The sequence below is a fragment of the Rhinopithecus roxellana genome, chromosome 7 (genome assembly GCF_007565055.1).
Source record: "Rhinopithecus roxellana isolate Shanxi Qingling chromosome 7, ASM756505v1, whole genome shotgun sequence".
Classification (NCBI taxonomy): Eukaryota; Metazoa; Chordata; class Mammalia; order Primates; family Cercopithecidae; genus Rhinopithecus; species Rhinopithecus roxellana.
Genome location: NC_044555.1, coordinates 85273341 through 85294826, shown reverse-complemented (window position 1 = coordinate 85294826; position 21486 = coordinate 85273341). Strand labels below are relative to the sequence as shown.

Below are 21486 nucleotides of genomic sequence, written 5' to 3'. Positions count from 1 at the left end.
TCCCCTCCTCCCCCCCTCCCTCTCCATCCTCTCTCCAGCTTCCTCCCCTCCCCCCTCCCTACCTCCTCTTCCCCTCTCCCCCTCCCTCCGCCCCCTCCCCTCCCCCTCTGCTCCCCCTCTCCCTCCCCCCCCCCTCTCCCCCTCCCTCTCCCCTCTCTCCCCCCCTTGGCTCCCCCTCTCTCCCCCCTCCCTCCTCTCCCCCTCTCTCTCGCGCCCCGCTCCCTCCCTCTCCCCCTCGCTCCCCCTCTCCCCCCTCCCTCCCTCTCCCCCTCTCCTCCCCCTCCGCCATCTCCCCCCTCTCCCCCTCTCCTCCCCCGCTCCCTCCCTCTCCCCCTCTCTCCCCCCTCCCTCCCTCTCCCCTCTCTCCCCGCTCTCTCCCCCCTCCGTCCCTTCCCCCTCTGCTCCCCCCTCCCTCCGTCTCCCCCTCTCCTCCCTCTCCCCCTCTCTCCCCCTCTCCCTCCTCCCACCTCGTCCCCCTCTCGTACCCCTCTCTCTCTTCCCCCTCTCACCCCTCTCTCCACCCTCGCTTCCCACTCTACCCCCTCTCTCCCCCTCTCCCTCCCTGTCCCCCTCTCGCTCCCCCTCTCCTCCCCCTCGCCCTCCCTCGCCCCTCTCCCACCCCTCTGCCCCTTCGCCTCCCTCGCCCCAGCGCTCCCCCCCGCGCCCTCCCTCGCCCTCCTCCTCCCCACCCCCTCTCTCCCGTTCCTCTCCCCCTCCCTCTCCCCCTCCCTCTCTCACACCAGCCCCTCTCCCCTCTCCCTTCCCCCTCCCTCTCCCCCTCTCTCATCCCCCTCTCCCTCCCGCCTCCTCTCCCCGCGCTCTTCTCCCTCTCCCCCTCTCTCTCCTCTCCCGCTCCCCCTCTCTCTCGCCCCTCTCCGCCTCTCCCTCCCCTCTCCCCCTCTCTCACACCTCTCCCTTCCTCTCGCTTCTCCCCCTCCCTCTCCCTCCCCCGCCCTCGTCCCCCTCCTCAGCCCTCCCCCTCCCTCTCCCTCCTCGCTCCAATCTCATCCCCCCTCTTTCTCTCATCCCTCCCTCTCTCCCTCTCCTCTCCCTCCCTCTCACCCCCTCTCGCTCCCCCTCTCCCTCCCTCTCCCCCTCTCTCCCCGCTCATCCTCCCCTCTCTCCCCCCTCTCGCCCCTCCCGTCTCCCTCCGCCCCTCTCTCCCGCTCTCCTCATCCTCCTCTCCCACTTCTGTCCCTCTCCCTCCTCTCCCCCTCTCTCCCCTCCCGCGCCCGCCCTTCCCCCTCCCTCTCCTCTCCCCTCATCCCCCTCCCTCTCCCCCTCTCTTCCCCCTCCCTCTCCTCCCTTCCGCCACCTCTCCCCCTCTCTCCCTCCCTGTCTCTCCACTCTCTCCCCGCTCATCCCCTCTCCCCCTCTCTCTCCCCCTCTCTCGTCTCCCCCTCGCCTTCCCCTCTCTTCCCCCTCTCTGCTGTCCCTCTCCCCTCTCTCCCCTCTACTCTCCCTCTCCCAGTCCTTCCCCTCCCTCTATCCCTCCTCCTCCTCCCGCCCTCCCTCTCACCCCTCTCTCTCCCCCTCCCTCTCCCCCTCCCTCTGCCTCTCGCCCCCCCTCTCTCCCGTCTCTCCCCCATCTCTCCTTTCCCCCTCTCTCCCCCTCTCATCCCCCTCTCTCCCCCTCGCTCCCCCTCTCTCTCCTCTCCATCTTCCCCTTCCCCCCTCTCCCCCACTCTCCCCCCTCTCTCTCCCCTCCCCCTCTCTTCCCCCTCCCTCTCCCCCTCTCGCCCTCTCCCACTCTCCCTCTCCCCCCCTCTTCCCTCTCCCCCCCTCCCTCTCCCTCTCCTCCCCCCCATCTCTTCCCATCCCTCTCCCCCTCTCTTTCCCTCCCTCGCTCCCCCCTCCCCTCCCTCCCCCCTCCTCCCCTCCCCCTCCCTCCCCCCTCCTCCGTCCCGTCCCTCCCCCTCTCCGCCGCTCACTCCCTCCCTCCCCCTCCTCCCTATCCTCCCGCCCTCTCTCCTCCTCCCTCCCTCTCCTCCCTTTCCCTTCCCGCCCCCCATCCTCCCTCCCTCTCTCCCTTCCCTTCCTCTCTCCCCTTCCCTTCCTCCTTCCCTATCTTCCTCCCCCATCCCTCCCCCTCCCTCCCTCTTTCCTCTCCACTCGCCCTCTCCTTCTTTTCTTCCTGCATTCCTTTTTCTTTTCTTTTCTCCTTCTTTTCTTCTTTTTTTCGTTCTAACAGTCTTGCTCTGTTGCCCAGGCTGGAGTGCCGTGGCATGATCTTGGCTCACTGCAACCTCCATCTCCCAGGTTCAAGCAATTCTCCTGCCTCAGCCTCCCAAGTAGCTGGGACTATAGGCATGTGCCACCATGCCCGGCTAATTTTTGTATTTTTAGTAGAGACGGGGTTTCACCATGTTGGCCAGGCTAGTCTTGAACTCCTGAGCTCAGATGATCTGCCTGCCTTGGCCTCCCAAAGTGCCAGGCATGAGCCATCATGCCCAGCCTCTTTGCATATTTACTTTATTTGTGTATGTTCTCTTGTTTCTCCCTCATCCTGGGTTGTTAGTCTTTTGTCTTTATGTTGTTGTTCCTGCCTGTGGTCTTGCTCCTGTGTGTTCTCTTCAATTGGAGTACTCTGGGTCTGTGAACCATAAAACTTTTTTCTGCACCTCTTGAATATCACAGGGGTAATGTCAGATTTCACAGGGCCAATGTCAGAACCAAATTATTCGTATTTAATTCTACCTACCAACTGGATATGTCTTTCATATCCATGGCACCCATCTATTTTCTTTAAATCGAGACATAATTCACAGACCATAGAATTCGCCATTCACTCACTTATGTTGAGCTGTTTGTGCAGCTTTATTTCAGGATATTTCAGAATTAAGCGGAAGTTGCAGTTAATGACTAGAATCCTGGGAGGACAGGAGTAGGGCCTGAGATTGTCTGGCTCCATGGTCATCTGTAGGCCGGTTGGTTAACCTGCTGGGTCTTGGTTTCTTCCTCTGTTAAATGAGATGATTTTAATGAGGTGACTTTCGAGATTTGTGCCAGCTCTGAAATAATCCTGTGACTTTGTGATGGCCATTCAGTTGTGTAAACAAAGTAAATCAACTGTCGCAACAGCTTAGTTAGCACTCCATGGCACGTTTCCAGCAGGGATACCTTCGTTTACTTTTAAGCAGCACCATATCCTGATTATCCTGTTGAAATTGTTATACGGTTTCTGAGTATTTTTTTCCTCCTCTTATGACCAGAAAAAGAGTAATGTAGAATGCTCTTTGCATTTATCTAAAAAGAAAACCACTGCATTTTTCTGGACAATGGATATATGTATGTATCTAACTGGCTAGACAAATAATTATATCTGTTGAGCCTAAAGCTTGTGTTTTTTGGAGTTGTGTCAACTTGGATTTTCTTCTGTAATAAATTAACTTTGTCATACCTGGTCACATGAAATAATATAAAAAATCTGTTGCCCCATATGTGTTCATTTGCTCCCTACATTTTCCTGGGAACAATCTTCTGTGGTTTTTTAGTTGTGGTTTTCACTAAGTATTTGTGACCTACTTGTGTTACAAGATATAAGCTCCGAAGTACCACATTGTGCCAGCAATTGAGATGTGCATTCTTCTGAAAGTGCTCAGAAATCAGTTCATCTTGCGTAGCATTAAGTGGCTTTCCATCTGCCTTAGATACTTTATTTCCCTCTTCTCACTTGGCTATTTGTTGACTGATTAAATGTTTGTATCATTATAAGAAATGTTTTCTGGAAGGTCAATCCACAAGTCTCATTATGAAGTTGGCTGGTACAAATTCAGACATATCATATTTGCTCCAAAGAATTAATTTATAAACCCTGTGCTGCTGTTGACCAGCTTTGCCACCTGCTGTGAGCCATAAATAAAAATAAGTGCTGGTGTAATGAGGGACCTTGGCTTGGCTATCTTTCTTGGCCTTCTTGGACCTTTGGATGCCTTGCATGGGGCGCCTGCGGAAAAGAGGGAAAATATAGCCAACCCCAAGGCTACTTTATCTGTTAAACCTTGGAGTTTTTAGTAGTTTGCCATTAGCATACGTAGTCCACAGGTATTGCGTAGCTTCATTTGTTTTAATGTTCCAGCTGCGGAGGGAGCCAGCTGAGGAGCAAATCCTAGGTGTCCTTAGTTAGTGGCTGTAATTGAAACCAATGGACAATTGAGGCTCTGACATGCTCTGCTCCTGGGCTGTCCTGAAGAATCTAGGAAGCTGTTTGCAGATGGGCCTTGCACTGTTTTTTCATGGAGAGCTTTATATGTGCAGCCCACTGAAGGAACTCCGACATTTTAGGCCTGTAGTTAGGATGTTCTATGTGAAGCATCTAAGAGTCACGATTGGGGGTTTTTAGCCTTTTAGGGGTCACAGGACCCCTTTGCCAGTCTGGAAGAGCCTTTTGGCCCTTCCCAGAATATGTTTTAAAACAGAGGTCCTCAACCCCTGGGCCACCAACCGGGCCACACAGCAGGAGGTGAGCTGCGAGCGAGCCAGCAAAGCTCCGTCTGTATTTATAGCTGCTCCCCAATTGCTCGCATTACCACCTGAACGCTGCCTCCTGTCTGATGAGCAGCGGCATTAGATTCTCATAGGAGCACAAACCCTATTGTGAACTACACATGTGAGGGATCTAGTTTGTATGCTCCTTATGAGAAACTCATGCCTGATGATCTCTCATTGTGTCCCATCACTCCCAGATGGGACCGTCTAGTTGTAGGAAAACAATCTCAGGGCTCCCCTTGATTCTACTTTACAGTGAGTTGTATAATTATTTCATTATATATTACAATGTAATAATAATAGAAATAAAGTGCACAATAAATGTAATACACTTGAATCATCCTGAAACCATCCCCAACCCCTGCCCACCTGGTCCGTGGAAAAATTGTCTTTCATGAAATCAGCCCCTGGTACCAAAAACACTGGGGATCACTGTTTTAAAGTGTTTAAATACAAGGAATTACAAAGGAGACCCTTCATATCAAAATACAGTTATCAAAATTTTCTAAAATTATAATTATGTGCTTCTTTACTAATGTCTTTGAGATCAAACAGCAGATCTTAAAAACTGTCATAATACTTGGAGTAGTGATGGGTATAAAAGTTATTTTGAGATCTCTGCAGGAACTGTAATGTGATATGAAAAAGTCTGTGACTCCTGTTACCAACAAAGTCTTAAGTCTCAAGTCTACTACTACTGGGGTATGTTACCTACATTCCTAAGTGAGGGAAATGTTAGGTTTCAGTTGAGGGCAAATGATGACAAAGATGGAATTTTTTTCTCTTTCAAGTTCACAGACCATCCCCCGCCAGCCCCCGCAAGAATGACTGGATCTCAGGTTTAGAACTCCTAGTCCCTTCTAGAACTATTGCACATAGAGAATATTTGTGCAAAAAAAATGGCCATGATTAAGCCTCTGTTGTCTAATGAGGCTGACACTATTATTATCTCCCTCTTAAAGATGAGAAAACTGAGGTTTAGATAGGTGAGTACATTTTTCAGGGTCATCCATTTAGGATAGGATGGAGCTGGAATTCAATCCTTGGCCCTCTGAATTCTTCGCTACATTGCTATGCTTCAGTTGAGATGATCCTTTGTTTCTATATTGATAAAGTATTTCTTGTTCACCACACTTCACAAATGTGAAAAACAACACTATCCAGTTCCGCTGAAAGGATGAATAAATTACCATGTCCTTATGCACTGTGGGTGGGAGTGTACATTGCTCCATCCTTTCTGACAACCGTTCGATCAACATATATTATTAACCTTAAATTTGTTCTAGTAATTTTACTCCTGGGAAGATATCCTTGGGAAAAGACCACAGTACAAAGATGCCATATGCAAAGATGTTCATCTCAGTGACGCTTACAGTAAGGAAATTTCAAAACAAACTGAAAGTTAGGCAATAGAAGGATGGTTAAGTATCCTATATATATTTACCAGATGGTAAATACAGGTATTAGGCAGGCATTTAAAATTATGACACTTAAGACTATATAATTAAGCTTTTGTAATGAGTGCTCATTAAAAGCACCTATTATTTAATCTGAGTGATGACATAGGACAGTCTTTTCGTGGTGGTGATATTTGTAGATGGTAGTAGTTCTGGAAATGCCAATTGCTAGGTCAGGAACTAAAACCTTTAGAGGAAAAATTCTTCTGCTTCCTGTCCCCACACTGTCAGAGACGAGTGACTTTTCCTTGGGCCTCTGACCTCACTTACTATATCAGAACCACCCTTTTGGAAATATTTGGAGAGTGTTTAGAATAAGAGTTTACAAATTAATGTGGTTAGCATACTGGTTCAAATACCTCTTTATGTAGGGAACTAAACTGCCTTTGTTAAATTTCTTTTAATGAGCTGGATTCTTGAGATGTTTCCACTTATAAATGTAACAACTACAAATAGCTGATCCTAGTTTGCTATTGAACATATGTTATGTTAATCGTTGTTTTTATTTTTAATTTCTGGTCTCTTGACCAACAAGAGTCTGAATGTGTTCCATCACTTGAAGATGTTTAGGTCTGTTCTTCTCTTTGTAAGAACAAAAGTACTGTACTTAAGATCTTATGCTTTCATTTGGAAGTCTGTTAATTCCTTTTTAAAATGTAGTCGTGAGTCCCAATTTCTGTCAGATTTCTTAAACTTTCTGGAAGACTTTCTCAAGGGAAGTATTTTTACCTTCCCAAGTCTCCAGATTCCTGCTGTCTCCTCAGTCCTGTTCATTAAACTCATTCAACTGGTTTCAGAGTTCATGCATTTCTTTTCTTTCTCCTTATTTTTCTCTAACTATGACTAAACGTTTGCTCTGTGAATCAGATCCTCTGCTAACTGGGGGGTAGACTTCATCAGTCTCTGCTGCTACTGCTCTGCCTTCTTGAACAGTATTTCTGTTTTCACCAAAGAACTTGTGATGGCACATATCATGTTTGTCAGAATCCAGTTTTTCACACCTCATTATTTAGGATTTGATCAGAACTCTGGGGCAAAGTTTACTTTTGTAATATTTGGGAAGACTAGGTTTGCTAAAGGAATAACGTCAAGATTTCAGCAGAAATGTTTGTTTTGGAGACAGTTATAAGACATATAACAATTCTTTACAAATAGGTTAGATTCTTGTACCTTCAGTTTACCGACCTGTTACAGACAGCTCAGGGTTATTTAATTGTAATGTTTATAAGTATTTTTGTATTATGTCTTTTAAAGAAACAGAAAAGACAATGTAGGTAGGGGAGAGAGAGAGTTATATTAACCTTTTTATTTACCATTTCTGGTACTTTTCATTTGTTCCTGTGGATTCAAGTTACCGTTTGGTGTCATTTCCTTATTCCAATATAGCCTTGTTCCATTCCTACTAGTATCCTTTTGTTGTTATTTTGAAATATATTACATTTCTGTATAAGCCACAACACATGATTATATACATCATTTTCTGCAACTGCTTTTTAAACCAGTTAAGGAGAGGAAATTTGCAATTATCCTATCTTTCCTATCTTTTATGATTGTATACATAACTACCTTCACTGGTATTCTTTGTTTTTTATCATGTGAATTTGAATTACTGTCTGGTGTCATTTTCTTTCAGCCTGAAGAAATTCCTTTAGTATTTTTATAAGATGGGTCTGCTAGCATTATCTCAGTTTTTGTTTATCTGCAAATGTTCATATTTCATCTTCATTTTTGAAAGATAGTTTTAGTGGATATAAAATTCTTGGTTGACTTTTTTTTTTCTTTCAGCACTTTGAATATGTCATCCCATGGCCTTCATTGTTTCTGATGAAAAGTCACATTAATCTGGTTGGAATTCTCTCGTATATGACAAAACATTTTTCTCTTGCTGCTTTCGGGATTTTCACTCTTTACCTTTCAAAATTTTAACTGTGACATGTCTGAGTGTGGACCTCTTTGCCTTTATCCCACTTGGAGTTCATTTGACTTCTTGGATATGTAGATTTATTTTTTTAAAAAAATCATATTTGGGGCTGGGCATGGTGGCTCACGCCTGTAATTCCACCACTTGGGAGACCGAGGTGGGTGGATCACCTGAGGTCGGGAGTTCAAGACCAGCCTCACCAACATGGAGAAAACCTGTCTGTACTAAAAATACAAAATTAGCTGGTGTGGTGGTGCATGCCTGTAATCCCAGCTATGCAGGAGGCTGAGGCAGGAGAATCACTTGAACCTGGTAGACGGAGGTTGTGGTGAGCCAAGATCATGCCATTGCACTCCAACCTGGGCAACAAGAATGAAACTCTGTCTCAAAAAAAAAAATCATATTTGGGAAGTTTTCAGCAATTATTTCTTCGAGTATTTTTCTGCTCCTTTCTCTCCTCTTCTTCTGGGACTCCTATTAGGTGTCACATATGTTGGTGTACTTAATGCTGTCCTGTGTTCCTTTAGGACTTCGTTCATTTTTTTTCTTTTTCTCTCTGTTCTTCAGATTACATATCTCTATTGATCTATCTTCAAGTTTGCTGATTATTTCTTCTACCACTCAAATTGCCTGTTTAGCCTCTTGAGTGAATTTTTCATTTTGGCTGTTGTACTTTTCAACTTCAGAATTCCTACCCCCCCATTTTTTGTAATTTTTCTTTATCTTCTGTATTTGAGATACTGTCGTAATACCTTTCTTTAATTCTTTAAGTATGGTTTACCTTAGTTGTTCCAACATATTTGTAATATCTGCTTTCAAGTCATTGTCTGCTACATTTAATATCTGGGTCCTTTCAAAGGCAGTTAGCATTGCCTACTGTTTTTCCCATATGTGGATCACACTGTCCTGTCTCTGCATGTTTTGTATTTTTTGTTGAAAACTGGACATTTCAGATAATATATTGTAGAAACTCCAGATACTGATCTTTCTGCCTTCTGCCTCTGGGGCATGTTGTTTTTGTTGTTTACTTATTTGTTTCATGACTTGACTAGTTCAGTGAAGTCTATTTTTCTGCAATGTGCAGCCTCTAATGTCACTTCTTAAAGAGCACACTCTTGGGTGTGTGCACAGTTACTCTGACTCTTGTATCTTCACCAGGAATGACAGTAGTTGCAGCTAGGCTCTCTTTGACTATCTGTTTCCCTGATCTCCCTGTTAAGTTTCTGACTAATTTTCTGTATTGGTCTTATACAACTGGTATTACACTCAGTTGTTAGTCTCCCTCCTTAGCTGATTGTTCTGTTGTTTTTGACAATACCTTGAGGCATAATTGTTCCACAGTTTGATACAATTAAATTTTTGCAGGAATAGTCCTTAAATCTAATCCCTGAGGCTCGCTCTGACCTCAGGAAGGTTCCTTCTAGCTGTCTCTTTCCCAGTTCGCTGTTAAACTTCTAGGTGGTCTACCCTTTACTTTTTCCTGTCACAGAGCTACCAGCCTTCTCTTAATTGTCAGCCACCAAAATCTCCATGATGTTTTGTACAGCACTCATGAGCTTGAACTTCCCCATGGCATATTCTGCATGAAGTTGCTCTCCTTGTGAAGAGCTGCAGTTCTTACAGCCTGCCTTTTCCCTGGGCAGAGCTCTGTACCACTGCTGTGGAGATGGCAGTGTAAACAGTGGTCTGCTTCTCTTGGGGTGACACCCTGCTCTGAGTGGGGTGCTGGGTAGGGGCAACAGCCTCTGGTCTTCTCAGCTTGCCTCTCTTGTCGTGGAACCTTCATTCTGTGAGAGAGCTGGGGCAGGGACAATCAAGTTTCAGCATTCTTGGCCTGTTTTTAGTTTGTTTCTTTGTTTTTGTTTTGTTTTGTTTTGAGATGGAGTCTTGCTCTGTTGCCCAGGCTGGAGTGCAGTGGTGCGATCTCAGCTCACTGCAACCTCTGCCTCCCGGTTTTAAGCAATTTTCCTGCCTCAACCTCCCAAGTAGCTGGGATTACAGGCGCCCGCCACCATGCCTGGCTAATTTTTGTATTTTTAGTAGAGAGGGGATTTCACCATGTTGACCAGGCTGGTCTCGAAATTTTGACCTCGTGATCCGCCCACCTCAGCCTCCCAAGTGCTGGGATTACAGGCGTGAGCCACTGCACCCAGTCTCTTGGCCTGTTTTGCCTAGGGTAGAGCTTCCACCCTGCAGATGTAGGCTGGGTAAAGCAAGGGAGCCCTGGTCATCTTGACCACACTTGCCTGGAATAGAACTTCTACAATATCAGGCTGTGAGGGATAAGAATGCTGGTGGCCTGGTCTTCCTAAGGAGAAACAGTGACTCTGGACCAGGGACAAGAGGGAGCCCTTTTGTCTTGGCCACACCTACTTAGAGTAGAACTTCAGCCACTCTGGGCTGGGTATGGGGGTGGGGGAGCAGTTTATGGCCCGAATGCTGCAGAATCTTACTGTTACTACCAAGATTTAGATTTTCTTGAATAAAACGTTTTTCCATTTGCTACATGCCCTCAGGACAACTTGTAGAGACTTTAAATCAGGGGTGTTCAATCTTTTGGCTTTGCTGGGCCACATTGGAGGAAGAAGAATTGTTTGGGCCACATGTAAAATACACCTAACAATAGCTGATGAGCTATTAAAAAAAAAAAGTTTGTGTGTAAATCTCATAATGTTTTAAGAAAGTTTACGAATTTGTGTTGGGGCACATTCAAAGCCATCCTGGGCCATATGTGGTCCATGGGCCACACTTGGACAAGCTTGCTTTAAATGGCTGTTTAAAAAGAATTTTCATCAGTTATGGTTGTCTTTCTGGGGATGGGATCTGGGAAGCTCCTTACACTTCCAGTCCAGCTTTAACTTTTTGAAAATAACAAACTGCGTTTCTTCAAAGGTATTTTTCCTTCTAGACCTCACTGATCCACACAGCCCTTTTCTCCTTCTGTCTGAGCTAGGAAGTCTTTGACCATAAACTCAAACAATTTCAGGTGTGTATTAGTCCGTTTTCATACTGCTATAAAGAACTGTCCAAGACTGGGTAATTTGTAAAGGAAACAGGTTTAATTTACTCACAGTTCAGCATGGCTGGGAAGGCCTCAGGAAACTTACAATTGTGGCAGAAGTGGGAGCAGGAGCAAGATACCTTCTTCACAAGGCAGCAGGTAGGAGAAGTGCCTAGCAAAGGGGGAAGAGCCCCTTATAAAACCATCCGATCTCCTGAGAACTCACTCACTATCACTAGAACATCATGGGGGAAACCACCCATGATGATCCAGTTGCCTCCACCTGGTTTCTACCTTGACACATGGGGATTACGGGGATTACAATTCAAGATGAGATTTGGGTAGGAACACAAAGCCTAACCATATCAAGGTGGAAGAAAGAAAGTTTAACTTTTGAATATATAAATATCATTTAATTTAGTCTAGGAACATGGCTTTCTTGGCATGGATGAGGGAGAAATTTATCTCTAACTTACCAAAACCTTAATGCTGAGTGATTTGAGTCTCTTTAAGAACTTGAAAGTATTAGAAGGCCAGGTGCAGTGGCTCACACCTGTAATCCCAACCCTTTAGGAGGCCGAGGCAGGAGGATAGCTTGAGCCCAGGAGTTTGAGACTGCAATGAGCTGTGATTGCACCACTGCACTACAGCCTGGGTGACAGAGCAAGACCTTGTCTCAAAAAAAAAAAAAAAAAGTACCATAGGGAGCAAAGGGTCTTTGTTCCTGTGGGGTAGGCAATTCCTAGTGGTTGTGAAGAAGTAGATAGGTGCCTGCTACCCCACTTATCACACACACATACCCCCCTGAATTTTTACCCTTTCTACTTACAACACTGGTATTTTTTGTTTGTTTGTTTGTTTGAAGATGTAGTCTCGCTATGTCGCCCAGGCTGGAGGGCAGTGGTGCAATCTCAGCTCAGTGCAGCCTCTGCCTCCTGGGTTCAAGTGATTCTCCTGCCTCAGCCTCCTGAGTAGCTGGGACTACAGGCATGTGCCACCACACCTGGCTAATTTTTTTTTTTTTTTTTTTTAAGTAGAGATGGGGTTTCACCACGTTGGCCAGGCTGGTCTCAAACTCCTGACCTCAAATGATCCACCCGCCTCTGCTTTCCAAAGTGCTGGGATTACAGGCGTGAGCCACCGTGCCTGGCCAGTATTTATGTTTTGACAGGCTTAATGCCAATAGCTGACACCCACAAGGATGGTCTCCAGTTGCTGCTTTGAGGCAGAGTGTAAGTATTCTCAGAAAACCAACTCTATTTTCAGGGATAATAGAATATCAAAAGCTTTGTCTAAGACAACGTTGACTCGTCACCTGTTTTTGTATGTCCTGGGAGCTAAGAATAGTTTTTTACATGTTTTAATGGTTGGAAAATATCAAAATAAGATGATTTCAGGACATGTAAAAATATGAAATTTAGGCCAGATTTGGTGGCTCAAGCCTATAATCCCAGCACTTTGGGAGGCTGAGGTGGGCAGATTGTTTGAGCCCAGGAGTTTGAGACCAGCCTGGGTAACGTGACAAAACCCCAATCTCTACAAAATGATAGAAATATTAGCTGAGCATGGTGGCACACACCTGTAGTCCCAGCTACTATGGAGGCTGAGGTGGGAGGATTGCTTGAGCCTGGGAGGTTGAGGCAGCAGTGAGCCATGTTCGTGTCACTGCACTCCAGTCTGGGTGACAGAGCAAGACCCTGTCTCAAAAAGCAGAAAAGATCTGAGACTCATTATATTAATATATGCTTCCTACAGAACAATTTTTATTCCACAAAGTTTATGATAGTTCACCTATAGTTAAATGATCAAATAATATGCCTTTTTCGTCTATGCTGAAAGAAAGACAATATGCCACATTGTAATCCTTGCTTATCAGGAGGTTCAAGTTCCCTCTGGTTTTGGGTACATATAATGAAACAGTGTGATTTCTGAGATTAAAAACCCTAAAATTTCTGCCAGTGAAGTTCAGATATACATACAGATCAATATTTGAAACCAAATTTTTGTCATATATCTATGCAGTAGAGCTTTTGAAATCGAGTGGTTTCCTGTTTTGTGCCTAATAGATCCATAGTCGTATTGCACGAATTGTTTTCGTCCTCAGGGATTTTCTCCGTGCCTGTCCCACCAGGCCCCACCTGCCCAGAGCCTACACTTCCACATCAGTTACTTTCTGGAACATCTTTGTTTCTTTTTTCTAGGCATCCAGTGGAAATTATTATTTCATCCCATACATCGTGACACCGTGTGCTGATTATTTTTGCTGCGAGAGTGATGCCCAGAGACGAGCCTCCGAGTATATGCAGCCCAACTGGGACAACATCCTGGGCCCGCTGTGCATGCCTTTGGTGGACAGGTTCATTAGCCTCCTTAAGGACATCCACGTGACCTCATGGTAATTCCCATCTGCCACCAGTAATCCCTGGAGACTCACCAAGATTTCCCCCTCGCTTTCAGGGAAGGGGTACACCTTCACGGAGACCAGAATTGCTGGAGAACCCACTATTGTACCTTACTGGCTCACTTAGCTGGGCCACTGAAATGAAGCCAAAAGAGAATAGAACTGGAATTAAGAGGTCAGGATTGAGCCTGTGTCTGGCCCTGACTTCCTGTTTGATCTTGACATGTAACTTTTCTTCTCTCTGACTGTTCTCTCTCTTCTAGATAAGACAACTTATAGGAAGTTTGTCAGTGATGTTTTTTTAAATGATCTCTTTCAGCTCTGAGATCCTGTGTTTCAAGATGATTTCTGAGCATGGCTTTACACTCGCATGGCTGTTGAGGCTCTTCAGATATCTCAGCAAGGTCATTCTGACCTTACGCTCTTGTGCTTTAATAAGCCTTTGTGTGTTGAGTGGAGCAGCAGCTATCCTCAGGGTGTACTGCGCTGTGTTGTCTTTAGATTTAGGTTGGGTGAGGTGAAATATGCAGAAGTCAATAGGTTTAGATTGGAATCTTGGCTTAGGTGATTCCTACCTGTGTAGCACTGAAATAGTCAGCTCACCTATTGGAGCCTCAATGCTCAAGAAACCATACCTTCAGATGTTCTTATTGTGAAAGACAGAAAAATTATTATTCTTAACCAAAGGATCCAGTTATTTTGCTTGCAGCCAATTTAAAGGATTTATTCCCGTAAGTTGTGTCACAAGGAGAAGGATTTGTCCTTCCAAAACAAATGAAAATCCCAAACACTGGCAGAGCTGACCTGAAATGAAATGTAGAGGACCTCCTGTCACACTGTGGCTCAAATAGTGGCACCCTGAACTGCGGAGTGTTCTATTGTAGTATTGGTATGTACAAAAGGACACTTCTTAATGGTGTCCTTTTCTATCCCATCACCTCTTCTCTGGATGCAGACCTTCTTCTACAGATTTTAATGGAAAAGGAGATTGGAAACCTAAATATGTGTGACCGCATGCCAACATAGAGAGCAAATGGGGGACATTTTGTGGCACATTCCTGGAAAACCTCATGCAGTTGTTCCTTGCTAACTGTTGTCTGATTGCAAAATAAACACTTTAGTGAAGTTTTATGGAAAGCTCTCCCAGTACCATATTTTCAGGTCTGACAAGGAGGTAGACTCGCTAGATCTGCCGGATGATTTAGGTCTTTGCAAGACATGGATTCAAGTTTGATTCTCATTCAGTGTGTGTATGTATCAGTAGGCAAACAACTCTTGTGATTTCATTTCATTTCAAAGGGCTTGAAATACCTATTGGTGGATTCTACCCTATGAACTGGCAGTGTCTGGCAACAGTTAGTAAGAGAGGAAGTGGTGCTTATAGTTGAAAACATCTATAACACAGATGGAAAGGAAGTTTTTAGCTCAAGTGCCAGCTCTGATAGATTTATAAAATCTATTTTGAGACCTGTGCTAGAATGGCTTGGAAGCCATTTCCAAGTTCTCATTGATCAGCAACATCTTCCTTGATTACAGAGGCAGAAATGGCTGCATGCTTGTTACATATCTGATGTCCCCAAGCCATCCTCAAACCAGTGTTTAATTTACCTAAAAGGTACTGTTCTTCTGAGGCTTCTTAGTTTATTAAAATTATTTTTCAGAATTACCCTTGAAAAATAAGGCTGAAGTATAACTTTTTACTTATCAGGCTAACCTAATAACACTTTAATAGCTTTAATGCCTTTATAGTCCATCAAATGGGCAATGGCTGGCATCCAATTTAATGACTCATTCAATTAGTGACAGAATTTTAAACACTGGCAGAATCTGCTAATTTTGTGCATCATTGGGATGATGGCAATTGACAAATAAGGAAATAGAAAACTAAAGCAGTGCATTGATATTTTTCTATCAGAACCCCTGCTGTGTGCGTCACTTCATTCTTTAAATGTTAACGGAGGTCCTCTTGTGAGCATTGGACCAGGTTATGTACTGTACATATACATATTTGGCATTGTTTTGTAATTATTGAAAGTAGGCACCATTTGTTCTTATCCTATCTCATGTTGTGTTTCTCTCTCTGAAGACTATTATTAAATTTAGCTTACTCTCTTTTTAATGAACAGCCTAATTTTACACTCTGCAGTTAGACCATTTCAGCTTCGTTTTGTGTGTGTGTGTGTGTGTGGTTTTTTTTTTTTTTTTTTAGACCGAGTCTCACTCTGTTGCCTAGGCTGGAGTGCAGCCGTGAGATCTTGGTTCACTGCAACCTCTGCCTCCCGGGTTCAAGCAATTCTCCTGCCTCGGCCTCCCAAGCAGCTGGGATTACAGGTGCCCACCACCATCATGCCCAGCTAGTTTTTGTATTTTTAGTAGGGACGGGGTTTCGCCACATTGGCCAGGCTGGTCTTGAACTCCTAAGCTCAGGTGATCCTCCTGCCTTGGCCTCCAAAAGTGCTGAGGTTATAGGCGTGAGCCATTACGCCTGGCCCCATTTCAGCTTCTTAATGGGGTGACAGTATTACTGTTTGGCAGTGTCCCACCTCCACTTAAAAATTCCTATGGAAAATAGACAAGATATTTTAAATCAATCTATGGTTGTTGTAACTCATCCTCTCTCTGTATACCAAGTTAGGTCATTTTTCAAGGTTTTAAACCAAATACAAGATAATAGTATTGGCTCTTCAAGAGACTATGGTGATATTCCAGTGTGAATTTGACTGCTTTAAGTGTTTTTAAGCTTCCTCGTGCTTATCTAGGTGCTCACCTGAAGGAAGTTTTGTGTTTTCCATTAGAAAGCCATTCTCCGGGCCAGGCACGGTGGCTCACGCCTGTAATCCCAGCACTTTGGAAGGACGAGGCAGGTGGATCACTTGAGTCCAGGAGTTTGAGACCAGCCTGGCCAACATGGTGAAACCTCGTCTCGACTAAAAGTACAAAAATTAGCCGGGCATGGTGGCACATGCCTATAGTCCCAGCTACTTGGGAGGCTGAGGCAGGAGAATTGCTTGAACCAGGGAGGAGGAGGTTGCAGTGAGCTGAAATCGCGCCACTGCACTCCAGCCTGGGCAACAGAGGGAGACTCCATCTCAAAAAAAAAAAAAAAGAAAAGAAAAAAACATTCTGGCCATTCAATATGATGAGGAGAGCAAGGCTGTCCATAAGTTTCCGGGCATGACCTCTGTGTGTCCCATCTTGTATTGCTTAGGGACACAACACCAGTTTCCAGCCCTCACCTCAATTGGGGAAAGCTTCATGACTACTAACGAGAGACACCTGATAGAGAAATTCATTTGAAAGGCATTCTCATGTATGTTTCCTGGGTTTTGGAGCTCCGTTTGGCTTTGTTACTAGTGGGCAAAATACATACATAAGGAAGGTACCTTCTCGCCCTCTGTATGTTTGAAAGTGCCAGAGACAGAGACAGTGGGCTTGGTTGGCAGCAAGTTCTGTGTGTTGTCCGAGTACAGATGGGAGTCACCTTTGAAAATATCTTCAAGGTTGAATGAACCGATTTTTATTTGTCATTTATTGGTCTATAAAATGTGAATAAGTAGAAAGTATCTCCTGTTTGCTGGCGCAGGGAGGCTCAGGTCTGGGCCGAGGTCCCCATGTGTTAGCCTAAGTCACGTCAATGAGAACCATTTTGGGCGCAAGACAGTCCTGGGTGTATGTAGATGTGACTGGAGGTTTTTGTGGTTTTCTTTCTCTAGTGTTTATTACAAAGAAACCTTGTTAAATGACATCCGGAAAGCCAGAGAGAAGTACCAAGGTGAGGAACTGGCGAAGGAGCTGGCTCGGATCAAGCTCCGCATGGATAATACTGAGGTTCTGACCTCAGACATCATCATTAACTTACTCCTGTCCTACCGTGATATCCAGGTATGAAATCCACCTAGCCGAGGCTCACGTATGCTGCGTTCTTCCTTGGCTTGAGGAACTTCTTGTGAAGTACTTGTATACTCAGTATGTGGTGAGGTGGCTGGGGTTTTTTTATTTGTTTGTTTCTGTTTTCTTTTTTGAGACGGAGCTTTGTTCTTGTTGCCCAGGCTGGAGTGCAGTGGCGCGTTCTCGGTTCACTGCAACCTCAGCCTCCCGGGTTCAAGCAATTCTCCTGCCTCAGCCTGGGATTACAGGCATGCACCATCATGCCCGGCTAGTTTTGTATTTGTAGTAGAGACAGGGTTTCACCATGTTGGCCAGGCTGGTCTCAAACTCCTGACCTCAGGTGATCCACCTGCCTCGGCCTCCCAAAGTGCTGGGATTACAGGCATGAGCCACTGTGCCCAGCCAGAGGTGGCTGTTTTATAGACAAATAGGTATGTGGCTAGGTCATAGGTCATCCAGCTTATCTGTTGCAGTGGAAATTTTGGAGGTTTTGTCACATCGGGGTGGTGTGACCACTCCGACAAGAAGAGATGTCATAAACAGGACTGTTTGGCAGAAGGAGCCAAGAATTTAAGTTTATATGAACTTTATGCTAGGCATTGTTGCAATCCCTTTGACAAACCCAAATTCATTTAATCCTCTTAACAACCCTATATAGAATATGTATACTCTGATTATCCCGATTTTACACGTGAGGAAACTGAGGCACAGAGCAGTTAAGTAACTTGCCCAAGGTCACACAGCAGTTGGTTAGGTCAGGATTCAGACTGAGACTGACTGACTCCGTTGTCCTTGTTCCTAACCCCTCTGCTGTGCGACTTCCTTTAGGCTTTTCTCACTTCCTCTTTTGTTTACCACCATACATCAGTGACAGGGAGAACAGGAGTAGCAGAAACACATTCAGGACCCAGGGAATGTAGCTGTTTATTCTAAGACAAGCATCAGAAGCTCCTGGAGAGTTCTGACACTGGGCTTTTGGTCGTGGTTCCGTGAAGGAAATTGAGCGTTTCCTCCCTCCAAGTTGAATGCCATTGAGCCATCTCTAAGGATGTCTTGCCTTCCTTCCCTTTGGAGGAACACAAGGTCATGTTCCTTACTCATAGAGTTCCACAAAGCCATGTTGAGGGTTGTTGGCTAGAAGTCTTTAAATTGAAGTGATGGAGGCATCCATTTATGACCTGGACCAAAACAGAGTCACCCAGTAAGGAATTCCTGCCCCTAGTGATAAACAGATGCAGCTAGCTGATTTTATTTTTATTTCTGTTTTTCGAATTTTTATTTATTTACTTTTTGAGACAGGGTCTTGCTCTGTTGCCCAGGCTGGAGTGCAGTGGTGTGATCTCAGCTCACTGCAACCTCTGACTCCCGGGTTCGAGCAATTCTCCTCCCTCAACCTCCTAAGTGGCTGGGATTACAGGTGCCTGCCACCACACCTGGCTAACTTTTTTTATTTTTAGTAGACGGGGTTTCACCATGTTGGGCAGGGTGATCTCGAACTCCTGGCCTCAGGTGATCCACCTGCCTCAGCCTCCCAGAGTGCTGGGATTACAGGTGTGAGCCACCGTGCTTGGCCAGCTGGCTGATTTTAATAGCAGGTGCTACTAAGGATGATGGTAATGATTAGGTCATGTCTTCCAGGACAAGAAAATGGGAATGGCTTTTCTTGAAGCCTTTCTTCCCTCAAGCTTCTTCCTTTTGTCCTTCCCTCCATGCATCCCTTCTTTTCATAACCTTCCATTCATGCTCAAAGGTGGGCCAAGAAGTTCTTGGAATACACTGCCTTCTCCCTCCTGGGGCAGCAGCATCAAGGCGCAGAGCCACAGGACAGGCATGGCATTTCAGTGGGAAGCCCTGTTCTGCTGACTATGGCTGGCTGTCAGCAAGTTGGCCAGTTCCAACGATTCTAAGCCTGGCTGAAAGAGTAACAGGTGGCACTGCTAAGAGGGGACTTAGCTGAGACAAGCATGGTCGCAATTTTTCCCCGGGTAATTATGCAGAGTTTAGAGCAGTGGTTCTCAACCCAAGAACTTTTTTGGCAATGTCTGGAGACATTTTCAGTTATAAAAACTAAGCGTGTATGTGCAGGGCATGAGGAGGGTGGTGTGCTGTTGGCTTTCAGTGAGTCAAGGCCAGCATCCTACAGTGCCCAGGACAGCTCCCACAACAGAGAATTATGGTCCAGAAATGTCACTAGTGCCAAGGTTGAGAAACACTAGTTTAGATTAATATATTTGATTCTGGCAAAATAGGAAGGACTGGAATCTATCTGCTTTGACTGGAAGTTTGTGTGTATTTGTCCAGCTCACTTTAACACACATCTCTGCTGATACTGTTTTTATTTTGTTTTAGTTTTTGAGACAGACGGAGTCTTGCTCTGTTGCCCAGGCTGGAATGCAATGGCATGATCTCGGCTCACTGCAACCTCCACCTCTCAGGTTCAAGCAATTCTCCTGCTTCAGCCTCTTGGGTAGCTGAGATTCCAGGTGCCCGCCACCATGCCCAGCTAATTTTTGTATTTTTAGTAGAGATGGGGTTTCACCATGTTGGCCAGGCTGGTGTGGAACTCCTGACTTCAAGCGATCCACCCACCTCGGCCTCCGAAAATGCTAGGATTACAGGTGTGAGCCACCAGGCCTGGCCTCTGCTGATACTGTTAACTCTCCTACACTCAGCTGTTTCCTGGCTGCTGGGCTCCTTTACTTTTGTTGCCTTTGGATGCTTCATGCCCTTTGATAGCAGGGATTCCTTCTCTGTTCTTCGGTCTCTTATCCATTTTATTTTCTGGTCTTTTTCCCTCCTATTAAAGGCTACAGGTAACTTCACTAAATGCCCTTTGTAAGGAAGGGCCTGCCTTTAAGTGCTGAGGCTGTCTCATGTTTATAACAATTCAGAAAAATCAGTGAAGAGCTGTGTTTCCTCTCTTGCTCACTTTGGGACCTCTTGCCAACAGGACTATGATGCGATGGTGAAGCTGGTAGAAACACTGGAGATGCTGCCTACGTGTGATTTGGCAGATCAGCATAACATTAAATTCCACTATGCGTTTGCACTGAATAGGTAAGAACGATAATGTATGTACAGGGTTTTGAAACATGCCGCCTGTTGAATTCTGCTTCCTTCTTTCGTTCAACATCGAGTATGAGCCAGGTCACATACTAAATGCCAAGGTTATGAAGATGGGCAAGGCCCAATCTTTGTCCTCAGGGACTTTGTATTTGGAATACACATTCTTTTTTTTTTTTTTTTGAGACGGAGTCTCGCTCTGTCACCCAGGCTGGAGTGCAGTGGCGTGATCTCGGCTCACTGCAAGCTCCGCCTCCCGGGTTTACGCCATTCTCCTGCCTCAGCCTCCCGAGAAACTGGGACTACAGGTGCCTGCCACATTGCCCGGCTAGTTTTTCTGTATTTTTTTAGTAGAGACGGGGTTTCACTGTGTTAGCCAGGATGGTTTCGATCTCCTGACCTCGTGATCTGCCCATCTCGGCCTCCCAAAGTGCTGGGATCACAGGCTTGAGCCACCGCGCCCGGCCTGGAATACACATTCTAGCTGTGAGATTGAATACATCGATCCACACTAATAACTTATGATGGCAGCAAAACAGGCACCCCCGGCTTCATGTATCTTGTAACACATACGAGGTCACATCTCTTTTTTAAATCAGGGTAAAATTTGCAGTCAGCAAAATGCACACATCTTAAGTATATCATTTGTGTTTGATAATTGGCGATACACATGGAAACAACACTCCCATCAAAAAAGAAAACGTTTCCATCACCCCAGAAGTTCTCTTGTGCTTCTTTGCAGGCAATCCTTACCCCCTCCATAGACGATCACTGTTGGAGCCTCTGTCTCCATAGATGAGTTTGGCTTGTCCTTGAACATCACATAAATGGAATCACACAGTGTGCACTCTTTTGTGTCATTCAGCGTCGTGTTCGTGAGATTCATCTATGCTTTTGCGTGTATTAGTGGTTTGTTCATTCTCATTGCCGTCGCGTAGTCCTTTGTATAGATATGCCATGATCATCTGTTTTACTGCTGATGGGCCTCTAGGTTGTTTGCAGTTTGGGGACACTGAGAATAGCGCTGCTATGGACATTGTTGTACATGCTTTTTCTACACATTTGGATACGTTTCTCGGGTGTATAGCGTGTGCTTGTAGTAGACATTGGCAAACAATGGTAGGATTCTGATTCCTTTTTGGGAGGAAGCTTCATGGTCTCTGTGGAAATGTGCCTACACTCTCCCCAGCAGCCTTTAAACCCAGCATCCCAAGGATGCATTGTTGTGAATGAAGGCCAGTCTTCATTAAGCCTGATAAAGCAAAGT

General features: G+C 45.3%; 1 protein-coding gene across 3 annotated transcripts in view; it reads left to right on the top strand.

Annotated features, from left to right (window-relative positions):
* Positions 1 to 21486, top strand: part of MAP3K15 (mitogen-activated protein kinase kinase kinase 15) — a 153263-nt gene that overhangs the window by 40748 nt on the left and 91029 nt on the right. For 2 of the 3 annotated variants that reach the window (XM_030933901.1, XM_030933900.1), the window contains exons 4-6: positions 13069 to 13262; positions 16982 to 17150; positions 20107 to 20213. In XM_030933901.1, coding sequence (XP_030789761.1) covers positions 13069 to 13262; positions 16982 to 17150; positions 20107 to 20213 — 470 coding nt within the window. The remainder of the gene's footprint in view (positions 1 to 13068; positions 13263 to 16981; positions 17151 to 20106; positions 20214 to 21486) is intronic. The other variant, XM_030933902.1, reaches the window with a different exon arrangement.